General features: G+C 44.9%; 1 protein-coding gene across 1 annotated transcript in view; it reads left to right on the top strand.

The window, feature by feature from the left end:
• Positions 1 to 24,077, top strand: part of pcdh7a (protocadherin 7a) — a 41,540-nt gene that overhangs the window by 2,270 nt on the left and 15,193 nt on the right. Inside the window, exons 2-3 of the mRNA XM_061094356.1 lie at positions 413 to 1,577; positions 6,759 to 7,541. Coding sequence (XP_060950339.1) covers positions 413 to 1,577; positions 6,759 to 7,541 — 1,948 coding nt within the window. The remainder of the gene's footprint in view (positions 1 to 412; positions 1,578 to 6,758; positions 7,542 to 24,077) is intronic.

The raw sequence follows: 24,077 nt of genomic DNA, 5'->3' as shown, positions 1-24,077 counted from the left end.
CAACTTGTTTTGACAATTAATATAACTTGTCAGTCATTTCCAAGCAAAAACTCAGTTCATCCTCTGGCCCAAGTTTTTTATCCAGATTTAAATCTCTTTGTTTCTAATCTTCGAGGACTTTGGACTTCTGCTGTAGACAAGATATTCAAGGATGCTACCTTGGGCTTTGTGAAAAGCAGTGTTTACTGATATTAGCATATAATAAAATATTCCCTTTAAAAAAAGAAAACACAATAACTACTAACAAAATATTATTTTTATTCAGCCAACACCCTGGAGACAAATTAGCTAAGTGACTAAAAGGGAGCACCACTAGGGCATTATTTAGATGCTTTGGGGACAAGACCTATATTATTTCCATTTGGGGTTGCAACCACAATCATTAAATTTCTTTTCTTTTCAATTTTCACAGGAACAAGAAAAAATACTTCTTGCATACTTCTGCCTTGCTGGACTACGAGGTCACCAAAGAGTACAGTGTCACCATTGTGGCAGTAGATTCTGGAAGCCCCAGTCTGTCCAGTAACAGCTCGCTGATGGTGCGAGTGGTAGACATCAACGACCATCCCCCAATCTTTGCCCAGAATGTCTTGGAGGTTCACTTTGCCGAGAACAACTCACCGGGCGAGAGGGTGGTGACTGTGGTAGCTTCAGATGCAGACAGTGGAAAGAATGCAGAGATTGTGTACTCCTTGGACTCTGCTGCCAATGGGCCATTTTACATCGATGCAGATAATGGAGACATCCGTGCCACTGGGGTTCTGGACCGTGAGCTGCGAGAGAGGTACGAGCTCCGGGTTATTGCCAAGGACAAGGGCACCCCCCCTCTGCAAGGTTCTGCCACTGTTGTTGTCCAGGTTACTGACAGAAATGACAACGCACCAAAGTTTGTTCAGGAAATCTTCACGTTCTACGTCAAGGAGAACTTGCTTGCCAACAGCCCGGTTGGCATGGTCACCGTGACGGATGCTGATGAAGGGGACAATGCAGAGCTCAGTCTGTTTGTGGAGATGGATGGAGCGGACGAGAAGAAGGAGGGGGAGGGTGGAGAGAAAGAACAAGGTGAGGAAGTGTTTTCCATTGAGAACAACACAGGGACCATCTTCTCGTCTGCGTCGTTTGATCGTGAGAAGCTCTCCAGCTACACCTTCCGTGTCCGGGCTGTGGACGGAGGCGAGCCACGCAAAACGGCCACCGCCACCGTCTCACTCTTTGTGACAGATGAAAATGACAACGCCCCCTCAGTCACCTCTCCCGCCAACGAGTCCTACACCCTTCTTCCTCCCGCCAGCAGCGCCCGCACCGTAGTCCGGACCGTTATGGCCATCGACTCAGACACAGGCCCAAACTCGGACCTTCACTATTCTCTCGTCGGGGGAAATCCCTTCAGACTCTTTGAGATTGGTCACGCCAATGGTGTGATCACCCTGGCAGAACCCCTGGAGCGGCGCCACAGAGGTCTGCATCGCCTGGTGGTCCGGGTCAACGATAGCGGGGTCCCATCACTCTGTGCCACGGCCCTGGTCCATGTCTTTATCAACGAAAGCGTGGCCAACGCTACCCTGGTGGAGGCACAGGTAACCTTTGATGTTCAAAGATATCTTTTTCAAAATGAATCCATCAGCAGCAAGTAAAGTTCATTAACATACATGTAATAAGAAAATGTAAATTATAGGAAAGCTAAATAGATGGGATAATGAAACACACTGTTTTACTGTGTGCGGACTTGTTCTTTTGTTGTATATGATAACCTGTAATGACAGTGGTGATACTGTCCTTTGATCCATTCAAATAACAGTGATAGGACATAACAATGGAGGAGGGTGGTAATCATAACTGATTGTAGCTGTTTAAACGGGAAAGGACATTATTTTCTTGATAGACTGAGATAAATGCACAATTTCTACACGCTGTGAGGTGTTGCAATTTTCTGCCCATTTTGCAGGAAATAATTATGTCTATATTTGTCCCAGATATAGAATCCCATTTCTCTCTTGAAGAGTATCGGAAAAGCCAGCTTTTTTGTAGTTGGGATCCTACTGGAGTGTGTTCTTTGTCTAGCATGCTTTCTTATAATGATGGTCTGGATAAAATAACTGTTATTACTGAAGTGGTTCTTCTTTTATGGTACATTGAACTCATGGCTGATAGCTGTGTGTGTGTGTGTGTGTTTGTGTGTGTTTGTGTGTGTGTGAGAGAGAGAGAGAGAGAGAGAGAGAGAGAGAGAGAGAGAGAGAGAGAGAGAGGGAGAGAGAGAGACACACACACAGAGACAGAGAGAGAGAGAGAGTACCAAAGGGGTGAATCGAGGCAGATAGAGAAATGGGCCTGTCCCAGTTTTGGCCTTGTGTTACAGAGTAGGATGAAGTACGTCAATTTGAATAGAAGTTATACTTCAGCAGTGTCTCTTCACTATAGGCCTGAATATTGATGAGGCTTTGTAGTTTGAATTGTGTTATGCGGCACATTCCGAGCAGAGTTGAGATGGTCGGACTCAGAGGAACGCAAATAAAAATCCATTTCAAGGTCTAAATGAAGGATGCTTACACAAGGAAAAAAGTGGAATTTGAATTAATATACGAATCCATCCGCTGCTATTGTATAAAGTGAGGACTTCACCGTGGGATTAGAGCTGGTTTGGAAGATCAACAGGGATGTGGAGAGGTAATTGACTTGTTCCAAAGACATTACCGAGATACCAGAAATAACTATAACAGCTTGATTTCAAATTTAGCATGTGCTGTGCTGGTGGGAACCTTTCTCGTCTCCCTGCCCTCGTTATATTAATCAAATGAACTTCCCATTATGCATTGAAAAAACGTTCAATTAAGCTATAAAAGGTTGGCAGGTAATAATTATAAAACTTATTCTCCGGGTCGGACAAAGTCATTTCTATTGACTAATAATTAAATCACCTCAGTGGTCTTAGTTACTGTTTGTTCTCAAACAACAGCCTGTGGTTTCAGGGCTTCCTTGGAACTTAGGTTGCTCACGTTTCCCCCCCAGGAGAATGTTTTCCACTGTCAGGTCTGTACATGCAATGTGACGTAAACAGTGCAACACAAAGACAGCTCAGGGACGTGTGAGCGGAAGAGAACAGCCAGACAGATAACAGGCGCACACCTTCATAACCATATGTTACCGGCACCTCCAAACACTGTGTCAAATCTTTATAGGGACCTCATTAAAACAGTGTTTAAAGTGTTTGGAAGTCAAAGGTTGTGATCTCGAGGACACACCTCACCTTGCAGATGTTTGCCGCAAACACTTCTCCCCTGCTAGCTATGAGTGTCGTCATGGTGGTGTTACCCTGGGTGTTTCAACTTGTCACCAGACAGAAGATGAAACAGATGCACTTTGCTTAATGAACAATTTCCAACTGAGCCATGCAATCTTCCGAAGAATTCTTATTGTCCATTTTGCTGCAGTCTGGAAAAGTTGGGTGTGCTCTCTGACTCTTCAAGATCTGCTCTAAATGACACTTAAAAGCCAAATCTTATGTTTTTTCGCTGGAAAAAAACACCTTCAGTGTATTCACAGCCTGAGAGTTTTGACTGTCCGCCTACGGAGACAACTGGCATCCTAAAAACTATTATGTTTCACGGCAGTTTTTGTTTTCTTGGGACAAAGACAAACAACTGAGTGCACATAGACGGGTTGAGCACTAGCGAGAAAACAAAACACCCTTTGAGTTTAACACTGTCGCTTAAGAGTAGAATGAAACGTACAAATTGAACAATGGAGGGGGTGGGGGGGGGGTTGAGGATTAGAATGGAACACTTAAGCGGTAAGCGGTGGAACAATGGTGTTGACAGGTGGAATTAACTGCAATGTGCCTAAATGACCGCGGCCATTGAATGGAACAATACGGCGTAATGTGTCCGAGCGGGTATAAAGCCGCCTTTGATTATAATATGCATAGTTTAGTTTGATTGTAGGGAGGAACTTGCCAGAGTAATTGAGTAGAAGCCATTGAAGAGAGAATACCTCCATCTCATAATGAAGTCAGACTGAGTGGTGGATAGATGCCAGATGTAATTAGGAGGAGGAAATCGGCTACTGCTGCAGCGCCGCGGCAGAAAAACGTCTCCAGTCTTTTCTGTCCAACACTACCGGGTGAGCCACATGTTGGCTAATTAGTTACAGTGTGAGATGCTGCAGAGTTTGAGCTGCACTGGAAGAACAAGGGGTTTAGTGGTGATATGTGAGACACGGTCGCCATCTGAGGGATTTAATGTGCTTTGTACATCGTAAGTACACTGTTCTGTGAAGTTGAAGACTGGTAATGATAATATTTTCACAATGGCACAATTGAATCATCTCAATTCGGAGTTTTTCAAAAATAATTGCAGACTGCTCTCCATTATCATAGCCAATATCTGACAATTACCGTACTGCGGCTCTCTGTTCTTTCGCCGGGCTGCGAACGAACTACAGCCTAAACTCGAGGGACTTTCTGAGCCAGGGTCAATAGTGTGGTCAGGGGAGAACTCCTTGTCTTGGTCTCCGCATCGACATCCGCAGTGACATGCAGATAACAGAGTTCTTGGCGAGTGGAGCAGATAGATGAGGGTGTTAAGTCCAGCCGGAACAAAGCTCATGCAGCAGAATGGAAGATTCCACTGGGGAGTTTTGGATGCGTCAGCAGGATACACTCCAGCGTGACGTTAGAGGTGGCTGCACTTATTCCGCTGCACACTTGACCGCCCTGCGTGTGCCCGTAAACACACTATACGTTTTACCTACCTGCACTTATATGAGTATACTGCACGTAGCTTGCACTCAGTAGGGAATCGCCACCTCTCACATGCACACATTCATATACACGCGTCACTTTCTAATGTCTCCGTATGTCATATATTTATACCCGTGCACAAACGTGGCTGTCGCAATCTATCACATACAATATGCACGTATGGCAGCGCTTTGCCTTTTTCTCTCTGTTTTGCTCTCGCAGTACTGCAGACAATGCATGGATGCGCTAAGCCAGAGAGATGCCCAGCAGAATGAGAATGGAAAAAGAAATACTGCAGGCGAGAAAAGAAGAACAATGGTGCTGTGGGGGAGAGTGGAGCCGCAGAGGCCGAGTGCAGTGGCAGCAGAATAATGGAATATAACCAACACAACTTGCTCAAAAACAATGAGAGTTAACCCAAAGATAGATGGTGCTGAAACAATGAAATGCAACAGTCCCCTTCTCAGCTCGGGGGTATCCAGAAGTGCAGAGTGAATAATGTGGCTCTATATGAACAAGCCTAATACGTCTTGGATAATGCAATAAGCAAGTTCCACAGTGGAGTTGTATGAGCAGCACTTCTGCAGTCTTATTATTACTGCTTCAGGTTTTACTGTAGTTATTATTATTGTTTATTTTTTTCCGGTTATCACCAACCACAGGGGCTTAAATTTAGCTTCACCCTCTCTCTCTCTCTCTCTCTCTCTCTCTCTCTCTCTCTCTCTCTCTCTTCTGCAAGCCTTATTACCCACCGCGGTTAAGGCAGCAGGGATTACAGGAGTATATAATTTCCAGCCTTGACAGGCCAAAGGACTTGTCGTGTGTATGAGCTGTGAGACGAGGTGTCACCGGGCTGCGGAATTAGTTGTCTGGCTAATAGACAGGCCACACTCACACGCGCTGACTCGTGTATATACGTGCATGCTGACCTATCAGTGTGTGTGTGCGTGTGTTTTCTGTATTTTCAGTTTCTCTGCATAATGATTTTCCCAGTATAGTTGCCATGTATTGATTGGCTATATTCAGATTCATGACCCTGCCCGGTGCAGTGCTCTGCAGCGCAGAAGTCCACAGCCTCATTGTCTGTCAAACCAGTAATGGCCGTGTTTGTGCTTCAGCATAACCCACTTTGTTGTAATGATGCTTTTATTAGTGTACAAGCACTGACCGCAAGTCATATGCGTGTGTGTCTGGGTCATAATGGAATATCACTGTTATTTGTCTCCTCTCTTAAACCCAAATACAAAAAATATGTTAAGTACTATGTATATATTGATCGAAGTGGATGAGGATGGATTTTCATTACAACAAAAAACCTATTATTCCTTAAAGAACAACTAAACCCGAGACCATAAAAAAGACCAAAAGAAAATGGCTCTAGATTATTCCACAGTGCTCACGTATTCACAATAGTCTTCTCTCTGTATAGGCGTTTGATTCTGACTGCGGAAAAAAATTGTGAAAGCAAATCCACGTCTACGCTATCATTTACAATAGAGACAGTGTTCATTGATGGGACAGAAGATGTGTTTGTATGCTGAGGATGTAGTCACTGCACGACTCTTTTCCTTTCATTATATACATTTATAGACTTCTTCTCCTACCTCTCCTCGTCTAACTGCCCAGACCTCAATGTCTAAAGTTTCCGTTTTATTCTTTTAATCAGCTTTAAACTGTATAATCCTCAGCATCTCCTGTAAGGCTGCAGATGATGCGACCTCAGCAGAGGAGAAGTACAGGCACAACTCGAAATGCTGCAACTAGGAAGCAAGAGCAATTATATATTTAGTGACACTCTGTGTGTTTGGGAATAATGGGGAAGCTCCTCCACTGAAACAGTGATGAGTTTAATTAAGTTGAAGATGCTGTTTGATGTTGCTCCTCGGCTCCTACCCACTGTGTCATCTTTTTTCAATCACTGTTTTTGACTTTTTCTCACTGATTGTTTGTCTCTTTTTGTTCTTTATCCTCTTCTGCTCTTCATCTTCTCTCTCTCTCTCTCTCTCTCTCGCTCTCACCACAGGTGGCCCGAAGCCTGATGGCTCCACTGCTGCTGGACATTGCCGGGGACCCTGACAGTGAGCGTTCACTGGGGAAGCAGCGCCTCAGCGTAGCCATCGGCGTCCTGGCCGGAGCCGCGGCCGTCATCCTGGTGATTCTCCTCGTTGTCACAGCTCGGCAGTGCGGTGCTCAGGGGAAGAACGGCTACGAGGCCGGCAAGAAGGAGCCAGAGGAGGACTTCTTCAGTCCTCCAGGGGCTCAACCTCACGCCGGCCGTGGAGGAGGATCCGACCGTGGACGCAAACCTCGACGTGACAAACGCAACGGAAGCGGCGGTGGTGCTGCTGCGGGAGGAGGCAAATCGGACAGATCCCTCTACAGCGGTATCGTCACGGTCAACGGATTGCGTCGCCATGCCAACGACGACGATGAGGAGGATTTGAGCAGCGCCAGCGAGCGCCTGGCGGCCCGCTACTGTTCCATGGAAGGTGACCCTGGCAGCCCGCGGATGAGTGGCGGCATGAGACACCAGTCAAGCCCAGATCTCGCCCGGCACTACAAATCCAGCTCCCCTCTCCCCGCGGTGAACCTGCAGCCCCACTCCCCCCCGGCTGAAGGAAAGAAGCACCAGGCCGTCCAGGAGCTGCCTCCGTCCAACACCTTTGTGGGCAGCGGAGGTTGTGTGGGCAGCGCTGGCTCCAGCAGCAGCAGCAGCGGGGGCAGCGGCAACGCAGATGCAATGTCCCTGGGATCCGACCAGTGCTCAGATTATGGCTGCCAGACTGGGAACAAGTACAGCAAACAGGTAGGAGCTGAGGGAAGGGACTGGGTCGACGTTGTCTTTATGGATCCTACATTTTGGTTCCTCTCTCCGCTCTTTATTCAAATCTAAGTCATCTCGTTCTCCATCTCTCTCTCTTTCTTAGTCCACTCTGTCTCCTGATCCCTGTCTTCTCTCTCCTCCTCCTCCTTCTCCTCCTCCTCCTTCTCCTCCTCCTCCTCCTTCTCCTCCTCCTCCCCTTCATCTCCTCTCATGTAGCTGCTGACCAGTTGGCTTCAACAAAACTAGTTTACAACATCTAAACTATTTCAGACACTGTTTTATCTCCATAAAATAGCAGTCAGTGTGTGTGTGCTCAAACACTAGTGTGTGTCGGTGTCAGCCTCCAAAGACTGTGAGCGATGAGATCGTACCCTGCTGTCAGAGTGTGTGTATGTGTGTGTGTAGGTGCATGTGTGTGTGCTTGTGTGTGTGTGTGTGTGTATGTGTGTATGTGTGTGCTTGTGTGTGTGTGTGTGTGTATGTGTGTATGTGTGTGCTTGTGTGACGATCAGTATAAACCCCTGAGGAGTTCAATTGGAGTCAGGACACAGAGGGAGTGGGCGAATAGTTGCTTGCAACAGGGTAATTGGTCATTTTGTTTCCCTTTCCCTCGTCAGGCTTTTAAGTTTCTTCTATTCAGCATATATGTTTATGCTGTATATATATAATATCAGATGTACGGATAATGGATGCGCCTGGCTTTGGTGTTTGCGCAAGAAAGTGCAGTTGGAGGCAGAAGACAAATTAATACTGCATAGAGATGGTTACTCACCCTTTCACACACACACACAGGCACCATCTATCATTGCAGACACACTGACACAGCAGGGTCTCCCCCTAGTCCACGGGGAGTGCTCCCATGAGTGATGTTTGAGTGACAGCCAACCCTTCTTAAAGGGGTGGTGTCTCGTTTCCTTGACGGACAGCTCTACATTTATCCTCCCTGTGGTGAAAAAGTGCTGATGTGGTCATTAAAACGGAAGGAGAGGAGCTTCTTAAGCTAATCAATTCATACATGGGCTCTCTGATCCTGCAACACACACACACACACACACACACACACACGCACACACCCAGGGACACACACACATCCACTCACACACTCCAGAGGTTAATCCATTACGGAGTCAATCCTCTTAATCTGCCGTTCCCTGGGAAAGAAAATGCTTACTGGCAGAGTTTGGCGTTCATGCCTACGCGCACTCAAAACATGCCAGCGCACATGCAAGAGACGCACAGACACACAAGCTGACAGCCTAATGAATTATTGATCGTAAGGGGTAATTAACTCCTCTGTAGTGCACCCCCGGCCCACCCCAGTCCACCCCCAAAATATCCAGCAGCCAGTGTTTTTTTACACAGCGCTGTGCGTGTGTGTTTATGCCTCTGCGTGTGTCTTGTGACTCCGGATGCTCGTGTGTGTGTGTGTGTGTGTGTGTGTGTGTGTGTGTGTGTGTGGCTGCCGCTCGCGCACTCGTGTCAGGATTTGTTAACTCGAAACAGTTTGGCGACATGAGCGGGTTTGTGTCGGTGGGTGCCTCGCTCTCCGCTCCAGGGACTGCTTATTCCATGAAGCATATGCATTTCATATGTGAGTGCAAATGAGAGATAGACACAGGGAGTAATAGGTGGCGAGTGAAAGAGCCAAGTAAGTGTACAGAATTCGGGATGGGAGTGGGAGAGACTTAAAGGAGGTTAGGAGGGGGGGAACGATGGAGTAAATGAGATGAGGGCAGGCTGTTTCAAAGCTACTTTACTAAGTTCAACAAGAGGATAAAACTATTCGACTCCTCGAGTGGTACAAATTAAGTTTTTGGACATGGTAGCATGTCCCCCTTTTACATTTTATATGAGAAAGGACATATTTAGTTTTACTACTTCTACACTGCAGTGAACAAATGCCACTCTGAAATGAAAAACGGATTAAGGGCCTGGTCAGACATACATGATTTTATCAGTTCTGAACCTTAACATCCTATCTCACTCCCAATCCGTGCAAGTAATGGGGTCAATAAAGTATTCACTTCCCATGGAGTTTGTGTGAATTTTGACCCAAGATATTCACTTTGAATTCTCGTATGTGTAACTGGGCCCCCTGGCAGGAAGGGTTTGTGATGTCACAAACCTAAGAAAACCAATCCTGTCATCTTGTGGGTGGAACCCGGAAACGCTTCTTTCCAGAAGGTGAGCTGTGAGGGCGAGGAGAAGGTGAGCAGGAACAGGCTCATATTTAAGTTTAGTGAGCCAATGGAGTGGTACTTTGAAGGATATCTGCACGACAGGTCTTAGGATACAGAACACAGAATCTGGAATGTTGTTTACTATAACTTACAACAGGGCTTGGATGGGGTTTGCGGAGGAGAGAGGCCGAAGACTTTTGACCGGTTGAGTCGCGTAGGGATGTCTCAAAGCAAAACAGACATATTTCTAAGCAGGACAGGGAGTGTGTGAAGATAACAGCATGTGTAAGGAGGACGAGGAATCTGCTGAACGTGGCAGTAGCGGTCGGATGAAGAGCGATTCGGAGAGCAGGTATCTAGAGAAACACACACGGACTGGACTAACGTGCAAACAGGGGACAAACAAGAGGGAATGGAAACACTGGTAAACTTGAGGTGAAAAGTGATGGAGAGCTCTCTGTCATCTCTCCAAGCACAAATATCTTCCCATAGTCCCTTGCCCTTTTCAAATAAATGTCTTGTGAACAGCCTCCACCAACGTGGAGTAATGTTGCAGACTTGATTTGTTACCGCCACAGGATGTTTTCAGCCCCTGACTGTTCTTGGAACAATGCGGCATGGGAAAGGGAAGAACATATTACATGTTTGGAGAAGATCCTGTTCCGGACATTGTGAGATAGAACATTTTTTCAACATTTTCATTGATTTCTGAGAGAATGATTAATGGATCATGATGAAAAAAATGAGGTTTAGTAAAGGGACTGATATTTAGCGCTGATATTTATGCATGTGTCAAATTTGGTGCAGTGATCAAGTGATGTGGCGAATGTATTCGTTCTACTGAGCATCATTCTAGTTTCAATTATTTTCAATAAAGTGTGTCACATTTAGGGTTGCAAAATTCCGGGAATATTCAAAGTTGGAAACTTTCCATGGGAATTAACAGGAATTAACAGGAATTAACAGGAATTAACGGGAATAAAGGGGAATATATACGGGAATTAACGGGAATAAACGGGAAATGTTGTTGGTAATTTATATTTTATAACTGTATTTACCTTGTCATATACAGACATAAATATAAACATTTTGTTTTGTCATAGGCTGATTTGAGCCCTGAGGAAACTTTGGGCACTTGACTATATGCTTCTGCATTGTTGTGTCATTCTTAACATAGGTCCAGTATTTGCAAATGTACACAGCCTTTCCTTCTACATTGGATGGGGTGAAATGTCTCCACACATGAGATGCACGTGGCATTGTTCTGTAGAATAAGATGAGAAAAAGGTTTTTAAAAAAACGTTAATGCAATGCCAGAGATATAAATAGTTAGCCAAACAATTGGAATCGTCTGTAAACATATTTTACAATTGATGGATAAATGAATGGAAATAGGCTAGATGAACAGATGAACAATCCTCAATCAGCATGCTAATATATTTTCCCCAGTAATATCATGGAAACTTACCTGACTAGTCCTACACACTACAGCAGGCCTCAGTAGCCCTGCTGTAGAGTGAAGGATGCTGGGAGTTATCTGTGCATGTGATGGAAGAATGCACAGTGGAGGGTTGAAATTCAACGTGCAGCGTGTGCTGCATTCCATACATCTTTAAAATAGAGTTTTGAATGATGTTTTTATTGCTCAGCGTTTAATTTGCGTATTATTATTTTTTTCAAAATTCCCAATATTCCCGAGCTAAACTTCCCATGGAAAGTTTCCGGAAAGTTTCTGGAAATTTACCGGAATCTTTCCACCCCTTTGCAACCCTAGTCACATTATATTCAGGAACATCTTGACACACATAGAAGAGAGTCACCAGCACTGCCTGCCAGCACAAGGTCAGGATTTCCCTCCTCAGCCACACGTCTGTGCTCCATCACACTCGCCGCATGCCTGCTGACATAGGTCGGTGAGCATTTCCCCCCCCGTTTCTCTCTGAGTAGTTATTTTACACGTAGATGAAGCCAAATCCCAACATTTTCACTTCATTGCACAGTGACATTGTCAGATGACCTTGTGGTAAAAAAAAATTAGAATGTGAGCAGTGCAGAGCAGCAGCTTGGAAACGGTGGGAACTGACTAGTAGGCATTTAGTCTTGAAGAGCGATGATTCACTCGTTATTTCATCCTTGTTCTTTTGTTGCCTGACAAGAGAAAAACTGAAAGACACATTCACGAGAGCGGCTTTATTGGAAATTTGGCTGCAATAAAGTCGGGTATATTTGAACACAGGGAGGAGGAGAAGCAAACAGATTGAGGGCTGAAACCGGCTGACACGGAACACATTGCAGATATTCAATGACGTCAGTTGTTTACAGCTGTTACAGTTGACCATATGTGGTTGAGCCATATATGATTATATGCACACACATATATATACTAGGTATCGAGGGAGGATATCCATACAAGCAGGAGAGGAGAGGGAAGAATAAAATAATAAGGGGCTGTATACTCAAGAGAGCACGAAATGGGACTGAGATATAGAGGTTAACTGAAGGGGAAGAGAGGGATAAAGATATGTGTGAGGGAGAGGAGCAATAACATAACACCGGCAGTGGGAGCAGAGAAAAGAGAGCGCAGAAAATTGAGAATTACGGATGAAAGTGTATCTTTTGTACGTGGATTAGGGATTGGAATCTTTTGAAACTTTTCAATAAAAGTGCCATAATACCTAAATTGTTGGTACAAAATGGGGCTTCTCTTCCCCTATACATCCGCCACAGAGTTTATATTTTCACCCCTGTCTCTTTGTTGGTTGGTAATTTGTGTGTTTGTTAGCAAGATAACACAAAAACAACTGCACAGATTTCCATGAAACTTGGTGTAAGGATGCGGTATGGAACAGGGAAGAATGCATATTTTGGCGTTGATCCAAATCAAGCGGTTCCAAGAATAAAACAAAAATTGGCTCTATCCTTTAATATAGAAAGTTTGTCAACATTTTCTCAGGGAAACTAATTCTTGCACCTTGATGAAAAATGTCTGGGATATTAAGGGGACGGGTATCTATGAGTTTGTGCAATTTGGTGCAGCTTCTTTAAAAAACAATTTTTGCTGAACAGAAAAGCTCAAGTCGAATAAATTCAAGAAGCAGGGAAAGAGCTTTGCTTAAGTACATTTGAGTGTTCATCCTGATTCAAAACAGTCAATACTCTGTCCCACAGACACATTTTGGTCGTTACTGGAGAAGTATTGACTTTGGATAGCCAGCCCTAATGCTTACAAAAATAAAAAAATAAAAAATGGGAAAGAGAGCAGGGAGATCGAGCAGAGAGAGAGAAAGAGAGAGAGAGAGAGAGATAGAGAGAGAGAGAGAGAGAGAGAGAGAGAGAGAGAGAGAGAGAGAGAGAGAGAGAGAGAGAGAGAGAGAGAGAGAGAGAGAGAGAGAGAGAGAGAGAGGGGTCTAGTTTGGGTGGCAGCCAGAGAGAGAGTGGACTGCTGAGATGTGGGTCATCAGGATACCCATTGGCATCAGGACACATTAATGATCACAGCAGTCACATGGCACTGCAGTCAATATGGGCAAAGTGGCCTCATTCTGCCCTGTTACCACCATGGTTACCACCCACCACCACCACCACCACCACCACCCACACACACTCACACATACCAGGACACTGTTGTTCTGTCCTCAGTCATCCCACCTCAACATTATACTAGTTTTCTTTTTCTTATCGCAGTCTGAAACCTATCTCGATGATATCATCTTGATCACTTTGCGCCGTCTCTTTCTTCTCGCCTCACCTCTGGACTCCCTCCCTCTGTTCCCTCCCTCTGTTCCCTCCCTCTGTTCCCTTCTGTCCTCCGCCTGCTTCCTTCGCCCGTACGCCGGGCCATAAATCTCAACACCTCGCCACAGTCGCCTTTGCACCTCCCGTGCGCCGCGCTGACCTCTGAGAATGAATCGACTCAGCGCTTTTTCAATAGTGCCACTTCTTCTTTTACTGTAGTGTGCACTTTCTCTTTTCCTCTGGACCCGGCCAGCGTGTGTGTGTGGGGGCGGCGTGGTGCCACAAAGGCTGAATCAAACCAGACACACCTACTCACACACACACACACACACACACACACACACACACACACACACACACACACACACACACACACACACACACACAGTCTAATCAATGCCACGTTAACGAGGCCAAGACTGCAGCAGAAACAGGTGGGTTGACGGCACAGTTTTTTGCGCATTGCACAGTTCTGCACCGCTCGGTGAAGGTCGACGGCCGACTTTTATGACGCCACAGCGTTCGGACACAGCAAGGACGGGGTATGGAGATGAGTTTGTGGTGAGCAGGGAATCATCTGGCCAGTCTTGTTCATCTAATTGGACTGTATAGACAGGCGCAGGCAAGAGATTAGGTCTACTGGATTATAAAATTGAAAAGCAGCTTTTCATTTCAACGAAATCCCTCCAGGATTAAATATTATGAGCGTCTGTCATAGACCCAAACTCCTGGGTGCGCGCACCGTCACGCCACACGAACGTATCCGCGCACGCACCTCCTGCGATAACATGCGGCGTGTATTAGGGTCACAGAGGCAAAGGCACTGTCAATCAGCAACAAACACACACACACACACACACACACAAACACACACACACATTTCTCCTCACCATACCTCCTCTTCTCTCCATTACACGCTCACACTGTAACCGACCCATGACCCCTGTCATGATGATACCACAGCGCACTGATGCATTTATTAAAGCCGCGGCGAGGTTCAGGCCCTGCTGCTGGCCATATGCTGGCGCTGTGAGTTGGTGGGGAGGTGAGGAGGTGGGGTAGGCGAGAGGTGAGAAGGACGAGGTAACCAAAGTGGGGATCACCCTGCGTGGCAGACTGGAAACCGATCTAGTGACCTGGAGACAAAGAGCGAGCAGAGGGGACGGGGAGGAGTCAGCGGGCATCAGAGAGGGAACAGGAGCCGAACCGAGAGAAGCAGGAGAGAGAGAGAGAGGTGTAGATGATGAGAGGAGATGGAGAAAGGTAGAAACATTATGGGAAAATGGAGACAACTGCATGTTTGTGTTAGACACTCGGATGCGGAGGGGGAACACATGCTCGGCCTGTAAACATTGATTTTCTGCTTGACCAGGATCATATTCATGCCGGGGCTCCGAGGTGCTTTCACACTCTGCAGTTCAGTGCCATCGGTCCAGGACAAAGAAAAACACTTTACACCAGGGCGGTGGATGCTCTTGTCCGTGTTGTGTTTAACTTAGTGTGTTACAAAAGAATTCCAAACATGAAATCACTTTGACTGAAACATTCATCGTCTCCTCTGGTGGGGAGAAGAGATCCTTAAAGATAGAAGACTTCCTCCAAAATGTTCCAAACCCAAACATTGTTGTATTCAAATTAATGGGATGTTTTTGTTGGTCATCTTTATTGCGTCACATCCTCTTTATCCGTGGCTTTGCCCGTCTGTTATAACTTCTGGAGCAAACAACATAGGAAGGAAAAACATGTGTTAACCAGACGGCTGTTTTTTCCTTCCACTCTTTGCATTAGTCAGTCGTGATGGATCATGACGACTCATCGCCGTTGGTTGCATTCATTTTCATTAACAACTCCCATGGTCCCACGCTGCTTCACCACATCATCAAACTAGGTCTGTTGTTCTCGTTTTTGATTGGGAGACCCCTAGTGACCGAAGTTATCTATTGTACGTTTAATTGTTGTAGGCGTCAATACTGAACCTCTTCTATTGTACTGTAATCAAGATTGTTTTCGGGGTTTTTTTTTTTTTTTTTTTTATAAATCTGTTTATTGAAACATATCATATCAGGTTACATGACCTTTACAAATAGATGCATGTTTGTTTTTTTTTACCAAATAAACAAAACATACAAACAAACAAACCAACAAGTAGAAAACATACATAACATTATCCCACCCCCCACCCCAGTTGGTCTTCCCTTTTCAAACAGAATATCTCATCAACCACCTTACATTGTTTTCGTTTTTAACGTCAAAAGCGTAAACATTTGTGTTACCAAATAAACTTTAGATAAGAGGATAGAGTATATTAAAATGTGATTATGTATCCTTTGTATCACAAACAAATCTAAAGGAGTCACATTTTGTCTCCAGTTCACTTCACAGTTGTTTCGTTGTTTGGTCTGCACACCTGGTCCAGGTGCTTCTCTCACTCGTTCTCAGTCATCACGTGACTCAGACTTTGGTCATATGAAAAAACAGGTGGTCATATACAGACGTGGAGATCAACCCCCCCCCCCCATCACTTTATCACCAGATTCTATTTCAACGTGCCAATTATGGTGGATGTGAAAGCCCTGCAACAACGGCCCACACTCCTATTTTCTCCTCCTTTACTTCTCACTGATTGTGAATTGGGCTGTGAGCGCTGTCTAAACCTTTTCAATTGATGGAAGCGCCGTGGCTGACTGCATCCTGCGCAGAAGTGAGGGTGGGGGGGGGCTGCTGCACTACTTGTGTGTGTGTGTCTGTGTGTGTGTGTGTGTTTCCAACGTCCCATCCAGAAGGCAGAAAGACAAAGCCAGGAGAGAATCAGAGGGATGAGGGAGAAGTCGACTAGTTTCGTCGCTCATCAAGGTCACTCGGAGCTGGAATGTGATTGGAAGTCCCCCGTCCCCCCCCCCACTGTCTGCACTAGATAATACAGACAGGCTGTTTAGCTGATAATGTTACTGAGTGTGAACAACTCCTCCCTTCTGCTTTGTTTCAAGCGCCCTGTGAAATCGCAGGAATGCGGGAATGTCTTTCCCACACATGCACGCACAGACACGCCGAGGCACACGGCAGCCGGTGTCAGACGTGTGGCTTCTAACCATACAGACACCCCCACTGTGTGTGTGTGTGTGTGCATAATAGCACGTAATTACACCCACCCCCCTCCCAGATCCTTATGCATATACACTTTTTTTCCTCCACCAGCAGCAGCAGACAAACTCTGATAAGAATATGATGACACACCATGGCGGCGAGGAAAAGTTTTCCGGCTCTTACATCAGTTGCTTCCTCCGCTCCCTCCGGATTGAATCACGTGCACGCGTCCGGGGCACATCTTCGAGAAGCGCACACACGTCGGCGGAGGCACCGCAAACACTCACTCTCTCTCTCCCAAACTCTCTGACACGCTCAGACACTCCAGCGCACACAGAGAGACCTGCGTAGCAAGCTCCTCTCCGAGATGCTTCCTTTTATTTCCCTTCTTGAAGACTCGGCTCGGCGTCGTACGTGCCGGCGTTCGGCTCGTCTGCCTCGCGGCATTACCTTAATGGCTGTCTGTGGGTTGAGCAATTTGACTCAACATTGCTAAACAAAAGCTCCCGCTCTCTCGCACTAGACAGGGATTTCCAGACAGCTTAGTAGCCCTGCGACTGGTTTTTATCCACCTACACAAAAGAATCTTCAGTGCATTAAGTGGTATTGAGCCGGTTTTGAATTAAATTGACTTGAATGGATTTTGGATTGAACTGGACTCGGCCCAAACTCGGCTCAATTGAATAATTCAATCTGAATGGAATCGAGTAGGCCTGGGTCACACAACTGCAGCTGAATCGAGCTGAACTGGGGTGAAGGGATTTGAAACGTGTTTATCTGGCGGGTGGATGTCACAGCTGTCGGCTCAGGGGGCAGCACGTGAGGGATTTTTTATTATATTAGGGGGATTGACCTTGAACTTATTCTCTAAGCTTTATATATAGAAGTTTCTGTCTGTGGACATTTTTTTCCAGAAAGTTGATGTACTCAGGTCTGTGCTTGACGCTCAATATGTTTTTTTAATTATCCAAAAATCAATATTTTCAGGCTCTAATCCCGTTCCGCCGCTGGTTTTATGCAGATTTATGCATCACGTGTTGAAGTGCTGTTAAATAATGAATCAGGTCGTACCTGGTGACATCATTAGTCAAACATCTGTCTGGGATCTCAAAGCTACCAGCAGCTGTCGCCCTGTCACGTGACCCGCAGACGTAAACAGCCACTGATTGTTTAGCAGCTCTGAGCAAGCTGATTAATGTCCTCTCCTTGTTTTTTATGGACACTCTGTTTTCCAAACCTCACTCTCAGAGACCTTGTCAGGAGTCTATGAGCACACAGTCAGACACCTGCATGCTATTTTAATTATCTACCCATTTATTATTTATTTATCAACCCATTTATTTTATTATTTTTTTATTTTACTACACTTAAATTGAAGTTTTAACTGCAAGAGAGACATCCATCCATTAATCTATGCAGCTTATCCTTCAAAGGTCACAGGGGAAGCTGGAGCCAATCCCTGCTGACGTATACCAGCGTATCACAGGGTCAAACTTTCAAAAAACAAACATTCACACTCACACATACAGAATATTGATGCCTCTTTTACACCAAAAATAGCAGGTATACGTATTTCTTTTTAAACAAAACCTACAAAAAACGGAATTCAGTCCTTTTTCACTGCCAGGAGCTAGGTTTGCTTCCGTTTCTGTCGATCGGAGCTGAAGCCGATAAAAACCTGTGTAGAGTCTAGGGACAGGAATCTGCAGGGACCTCCCGATACGATACTATCACGATACTTATGTCGCCACACGATATGTATTGCGATTCTGTGAGTATTGCGATTCGATATTACGATTTCCTGCGATTTATTTTGGTTATTTTTTTTTTTAAATACTGGACCATGGAAAAAAGTTGAATCATACCTTCAAATACAACACAGTCAAATTCACTTAGAGCTTTAAAAGTTTTATTTTAAAGCTCTATAGAGAAAATAAATAAAAATGTGCCCTATTATTGTATAGCCCCTGTCAACTGCACACAAACTGACAGATTAAGAAATGTATGCCACGTAGGCTACTTTTAAACAATAAATAAAAGGTAAATTAAATAGAATGAATAATAGTTTACTTCAAATATAAACTACAAAAAGTAGGCTATGCTTCATTGTTGTTTGCATGTAGGTGATACAAAGCTAGTGCTTGGGTATGAGATGGTCAGCATGCTCTGGGGCGATGTTGCTCCCCCCCATATATCCCCCTCCCCGTATAAACCAATAAATATGTTTAAAAAAAATAAAAAAATTTAAATAACTTTTTTTATATTTAAAAAAAAATGATTAACAAAAATCGATTTGGGAGGCAGCATGGCGATCATTCACAAGAATCGCGATTTGTAACTGAATCGATTTTTTCCCCCATCCCTAGTAGAGTCCTGACCCGGGTTGCCAGATGTTACCGTTTGTTGGTGTTTTTCTTGACCAGTGTAAAAGGAGCTTTAGAGTCTCCAATTATCCAAATCCCAATGTTACGATACAACAGTGCGAAGGTAACCCCACCCCTCATTATTTTGACAGCACAGATTAGGACCAGATCTGAGCACACAAACTTTAAAACAGACTTCATGTACAAAAGTATAAAATAAGGATGACAGGAAAAGCAGCCGATTATGAATGATTGAATATTTTAAAAGACCAGTCACCTGTGCTGTCTCCTCCTGAGTCCTCTGTAACTCATCCAATAAAAAAGTGTCTCTCTTTCCAACCCTCCATCCCCAATGTCTCCCTCGCCCACCACACACACACACACAGACACACACTCACATCCTCCTCCGTCTGTCTTCCCTCTGATTGATCTCTCTGTTCTCCCTAAGTGGTTTCATCTCTTTTCATCACACTCCATCTGGACCCATCTTTTCAAAGCGCGTTTTTTAATGGTTCCAGAACTTCTTTTTTAATAACACTTAATAGTTTTTTTCCCTACATTTTTACAAATGGCTCCTAACAACCCTCTCAATTTCCCTCCCTCCCTCCCCCTCCCTTCCTCCTCTTCTTCTGTTCTTAGACTGTAGTTAAAATCAGCTTTAATCTTTGCTTTACATTTTTATAAATAAAAGTAAGCATGCTACCAAGGAACAAGCCTAAGGTGTGAAGAACTGCACTGTGCAATATGGTTTATGCATTTTTGCCACCGGCGAATTAGAGCACATTTTTCTCGCCGGATATCAGCTTATTAGATCTTGCGTGAGCGCGAAAGACTGGCCCGGGTAGCGCTGTAGTCCGGAGCCAATGTTTTTTTCCGCCCCGGGCTAAGTGTAACCATCTGTTTTGGAATTGTTGGTGGAAGATAGATAAATCGAAAAGATCAACATGGAGATTGGAGAGAAAGAGGGAGGAGGAGATGCAAAAATTAGTGGAAGAGGAGAGAAGACATTCCTGGTCAATACCCACGGCTGAGCAAGGAGACAGGGGGAGGCGGTGGTGGTGGGGGGGGAGGAGGGAGGGGGGCGGAGATGGGGTTAGGAGAGTTGGGGATGGAGATGAGGGGAAACTAAGGGAGCGGAAGAAAAGACGATGGTTTAGTGAGTGGTATAGTGGGGAGATAGGAAGCTACAAAATGAGAATGCATTCTTAGGTATCGCCCAGGGGTGCAGAACTGAAGGAGGGAGCGTAAAGAAAGAAAGAGATAGAGAGTAGAGGGTGTGTATATGTGTGTGTGTGTGTGTGTGTGTGTGTGTGAGAAAGAGAAAGAGAAAAAAGAGAGCTATCTACCTGCCCTATCGAAGAAGTTACATAAATGTGAGTGGGCAGGCCTCTGCCGACAGCGATGCTCCATATTATACCACTGACCCAAGCCTCTCTTAGTGTACGGTGTGTGTGTGTGTGTGTGTGTGTGTGTGTGTGTGTGTGTGTGTATGTGTGTGTGTATTCTGATCCTCTTTGAGCTGCCCTTGCCTGTTCATGTCAGAAATAGACCAGATAAGAGACGCCTACCTTTACACACCCACACACACACACACACACACACACACACACACAGGTACGTAGCTGAACTCTACAAGAACTAACCGGTGGAGCTGCTGGAGAGAAATCCCTCTGGTGCATTCAAACAGAGGCATTAAAATAGTTTGACCTGTTTGACTCTCACTCAGACTTCACGATCAGCCACTCTACTTTTAACTCTCTGCCGTAGACATTACAAATAAACACCTTCCACCGCCGACATCATCCATTATATATAGGCACGGGGTTTTTCACCTGTCGACCCGCGGACACGCAAAACAAAGAGAATTTTGATGAATTAAACTGCACTTAAAAGCAATCAGTGCTCCCGATATATACAGCACAGTAATTGCAGAGTCTTACCGTAAAGAGGGTTCGAAGAGGGTCAACACTGCGCAGGTACGAGTGGGACATGCATTATTTAAGAGGCTCTCATCTCCTGTTTCACAAATACAGAGATAATATGAAGATAGCAACTAACAGCACTTGAGATAAAAGGGATGAGATGAAACCAAGTAAACCAAAACAACAAACACTCATATTAAGCATTACTTAGATCCACAGAAACACACACACACACACACACACACACACACACACACACGCACACAAACTTCAACACGAGTACAAAGAAAAAAAAATTGCAACCAAAGTCATGCAAATCTATCTGCCAATTAGGGCCCCAAACAGGTTTCCATAGAGATGAAATGGCAACCTCTAATTGGCCCGGATAAAAGAAAATACTCACATCTGAGCCGACAAACCTGATATGGTTTGGAAAATATAAACATCCCAGTGTGCAAGCATACACACACACACAAAAGCACGTGCACACACAGGTGTACAGCAGGGATCACAGACAATTTATGCACGGTCGGGGGTTGTCACACAGTATCGGCGGTAAAATGAGAAGCTCGGATAGAGTGTGGTGACACAGATATGTCGCATTGTGAGGCGCAGGCACAAGCGCACGCTCATTGACCGGTCAGCCGCTTTTTTTTAAAAGTGTGAATAAAGCTTCGGTCGCGGTGTCGTGTTAACATGAAAGCTTTCACGGCTGTTCAAAAAGAGCAGGCTTTGATTAGAATGTGATGCGGAAGAGTGTTTCTTAATGCCGGCCTCTGCTGACGACGGCCCTTTTTAAATCCAGCAGAGCCGACGCAGGGAGCCTTCCGTCAAAAAAACATGTTGAATCGACAATTTCACCTCAACATGATCTCAAATGGTGCTTTTTTTCCCACCGCTTTTTTTTCGGAGTTGTCTGAAAAGCCGGAGTCGACCGCGCTCAACACACACGGCCAGGTTTGAAGTGAGCCGAGATCACTGACACAAAGCAGCAGCCGCGGTTTTCAGGGATGATCAAACATGAAGCTGAAATTATTGACTAAAATTCGAGCTGAATATCAAAGAACCCCGGTGTCATTTTCATGCGCGCGCGTTGAGTCGCTTCTGAAAGAAATTGGCTCTGCGTGACTTTTACAAAGCTGTGTTACTCTCAAATGGCACGGTCGTTATGAATGGTTTAATAATTCATTCCTCTACTCCCATATGGGGCTTTATGTAGAATGTGAGTCTGGGATGTAGATTGTTAGGAAACCAATTTACACACAGCACGACCTCACTTAGACATTAGCTGGCGGTTTGCGTCTACAAAGTGCCTGATTCAAACTTTGAGCTTTGCAGAGTTTTTACTTAAGTTATGCAAACATTATATATAGTACATCGGGCGTCTTACCTCTGTCCCATCAAAACAACCTCATGGTGATTTTTTCAGATGAAGTAGAGGATTAATTAGTTAGAAAATGAGGCTTAAAAAGCTGAAAACAAGGCTGTTAACAAAAAATCCTCACTTTGGAGATGCATAGTTTTCACAGCAGAGCAGCTGCCGGAAAAATTATATGACTAATTGATTATAGGATTAAAAACTCAAACAGCAATAATTTGGCAAAATGCCCCAAAAGTATTTCCAATTTCACAATTGAGAATCTTGTAACATTCCTTCGAGTTCCATTGAAACTTAATTTGTTTGGGTTCTGGCCTCTCAGTTGGATAAAATAATGAATTCCTTGTTATCAAATAATGAATCGCTTAATAGAGAAAATAACCAGAACATAATCAAACTAAACTAAAGATAACCTCACTTGATTAAATGTAAGCAAAGAAAGAAACTTTGTGGCTTTTGAATGTCCCCTCTGACAAAGATTATAAACAAATTTTATGTTTACTTCACATTCCCCCGAAATCCATAAATCCCCTTTATGTTACCCTAGGCTTTCAGCGGAAGTCCGCATACATTTTAATACTAACGAGTATAGGAGAGTGTTAATTATAATGAATTAGTGCAGTACTTATTATAATTAATGAGTGCGGTTTATACCTGTTGTTTTAGTATGCAGCAAACATTATGTTTTCTGCTGCGGCTTTACCATTTTACTGCAGTAGCTGGGGAATGATTTGCATATTTAAACTATTTTTTTTTTAAATGCCAAGAGTCGCATGATAATCAGTTTGATTCCCCAGCAAAAGGCTCGACACTCTGATTCTCTGCAGGATGCGTCTTCACTGAAGTCAGTGTAACCTCAGCGCTGAACCATCATTTCCAACGGGGACGTACACGTATATATATGCTTGAAGTGTGTAGTGAGGTTATCAATGGGAACAGGCTGGATTCCCTCCCCCCCCCCCCCCCCCCTACTTTCTCATTAACTCTCCTCCTTTCTACTTTCGCTCGATGGCGCGACTCTGCACTCCGTCTCTGGTGAATCCAACGGCACACGCACAAACACACACACACACACGTTGTCACACATGCACACACTCAAATGCAAGAAGTCTGTTTGCATACCAAAAGCATACTTCATAGCTCAAAGAAAATGAGAGCCATATTAATTATACAGTCTGCATTTGCACATGCGCACACACACACATGCACGCGCGCACACACGCACACACACACACACACACACACACACACACACACACACACACACACACACACACACAAGGCAAAAGAGAGAGAGAGAGGAGAGAGAGTGAGGGGCCAGTTGTTTTATGTTTTTCCTCAGCGTCAAAAGAGACAAGAGTGTGAAAATGATTGAGTCTCTGTACGTCAAGGAGAGAGGGAATGAGCAACAGCATAGGGGGAGAGAAAGAGTGCACTGTCTTCCCCTTTTTAATGTGTGTGTGTGTGTGTGTGTGTGTGTGTGTGTGTGTGTGTGTGTGTGTGTGTGTGTGTGTGTGTGTGTGTCTGTGACTGTGTATGTGTGTGTGTGCGCGTGTGTGTCGTCTACCCAGTATAACGCCCTCTCTGTGTCCCCCGAGTCACTCTCTGTCACTCACCAACACTGAGACTATTGTCAAGACATTGGGCGAGGCGCCCCGAGACATTTCTGTGGCACTGTGTCTGTCACACGGGGTGATAGGGCTGAGATGGGGTTCACTCACTAACTCTCACACACACACACACACACACACACACACACACACACACACACACACACACACACACACACACACACACACACACACACACACACACACACACACACACACACACACATAAATATCTAATACTCTGAT

Source organism: Limanda limanda, chromosome 2 (assembly GCF_963576545.1).
Source record: "Limanda limanda chromosome 2, fLimLim1.1, whole genome shotgun sequence".
NCBI classification, from domain to species: domain Eukaryota; kingdom Metazoa; phylum Chordata; class Actinopteri; order Pleuronectiformes; family Pleuronectidae; genus Limanda; species Limanda limanda.
The sequence above is the reverse complement of the archived record's forward strand: the minus strand, read 5'-3'. Positions and strand labels throughout refer to the sequence as shown.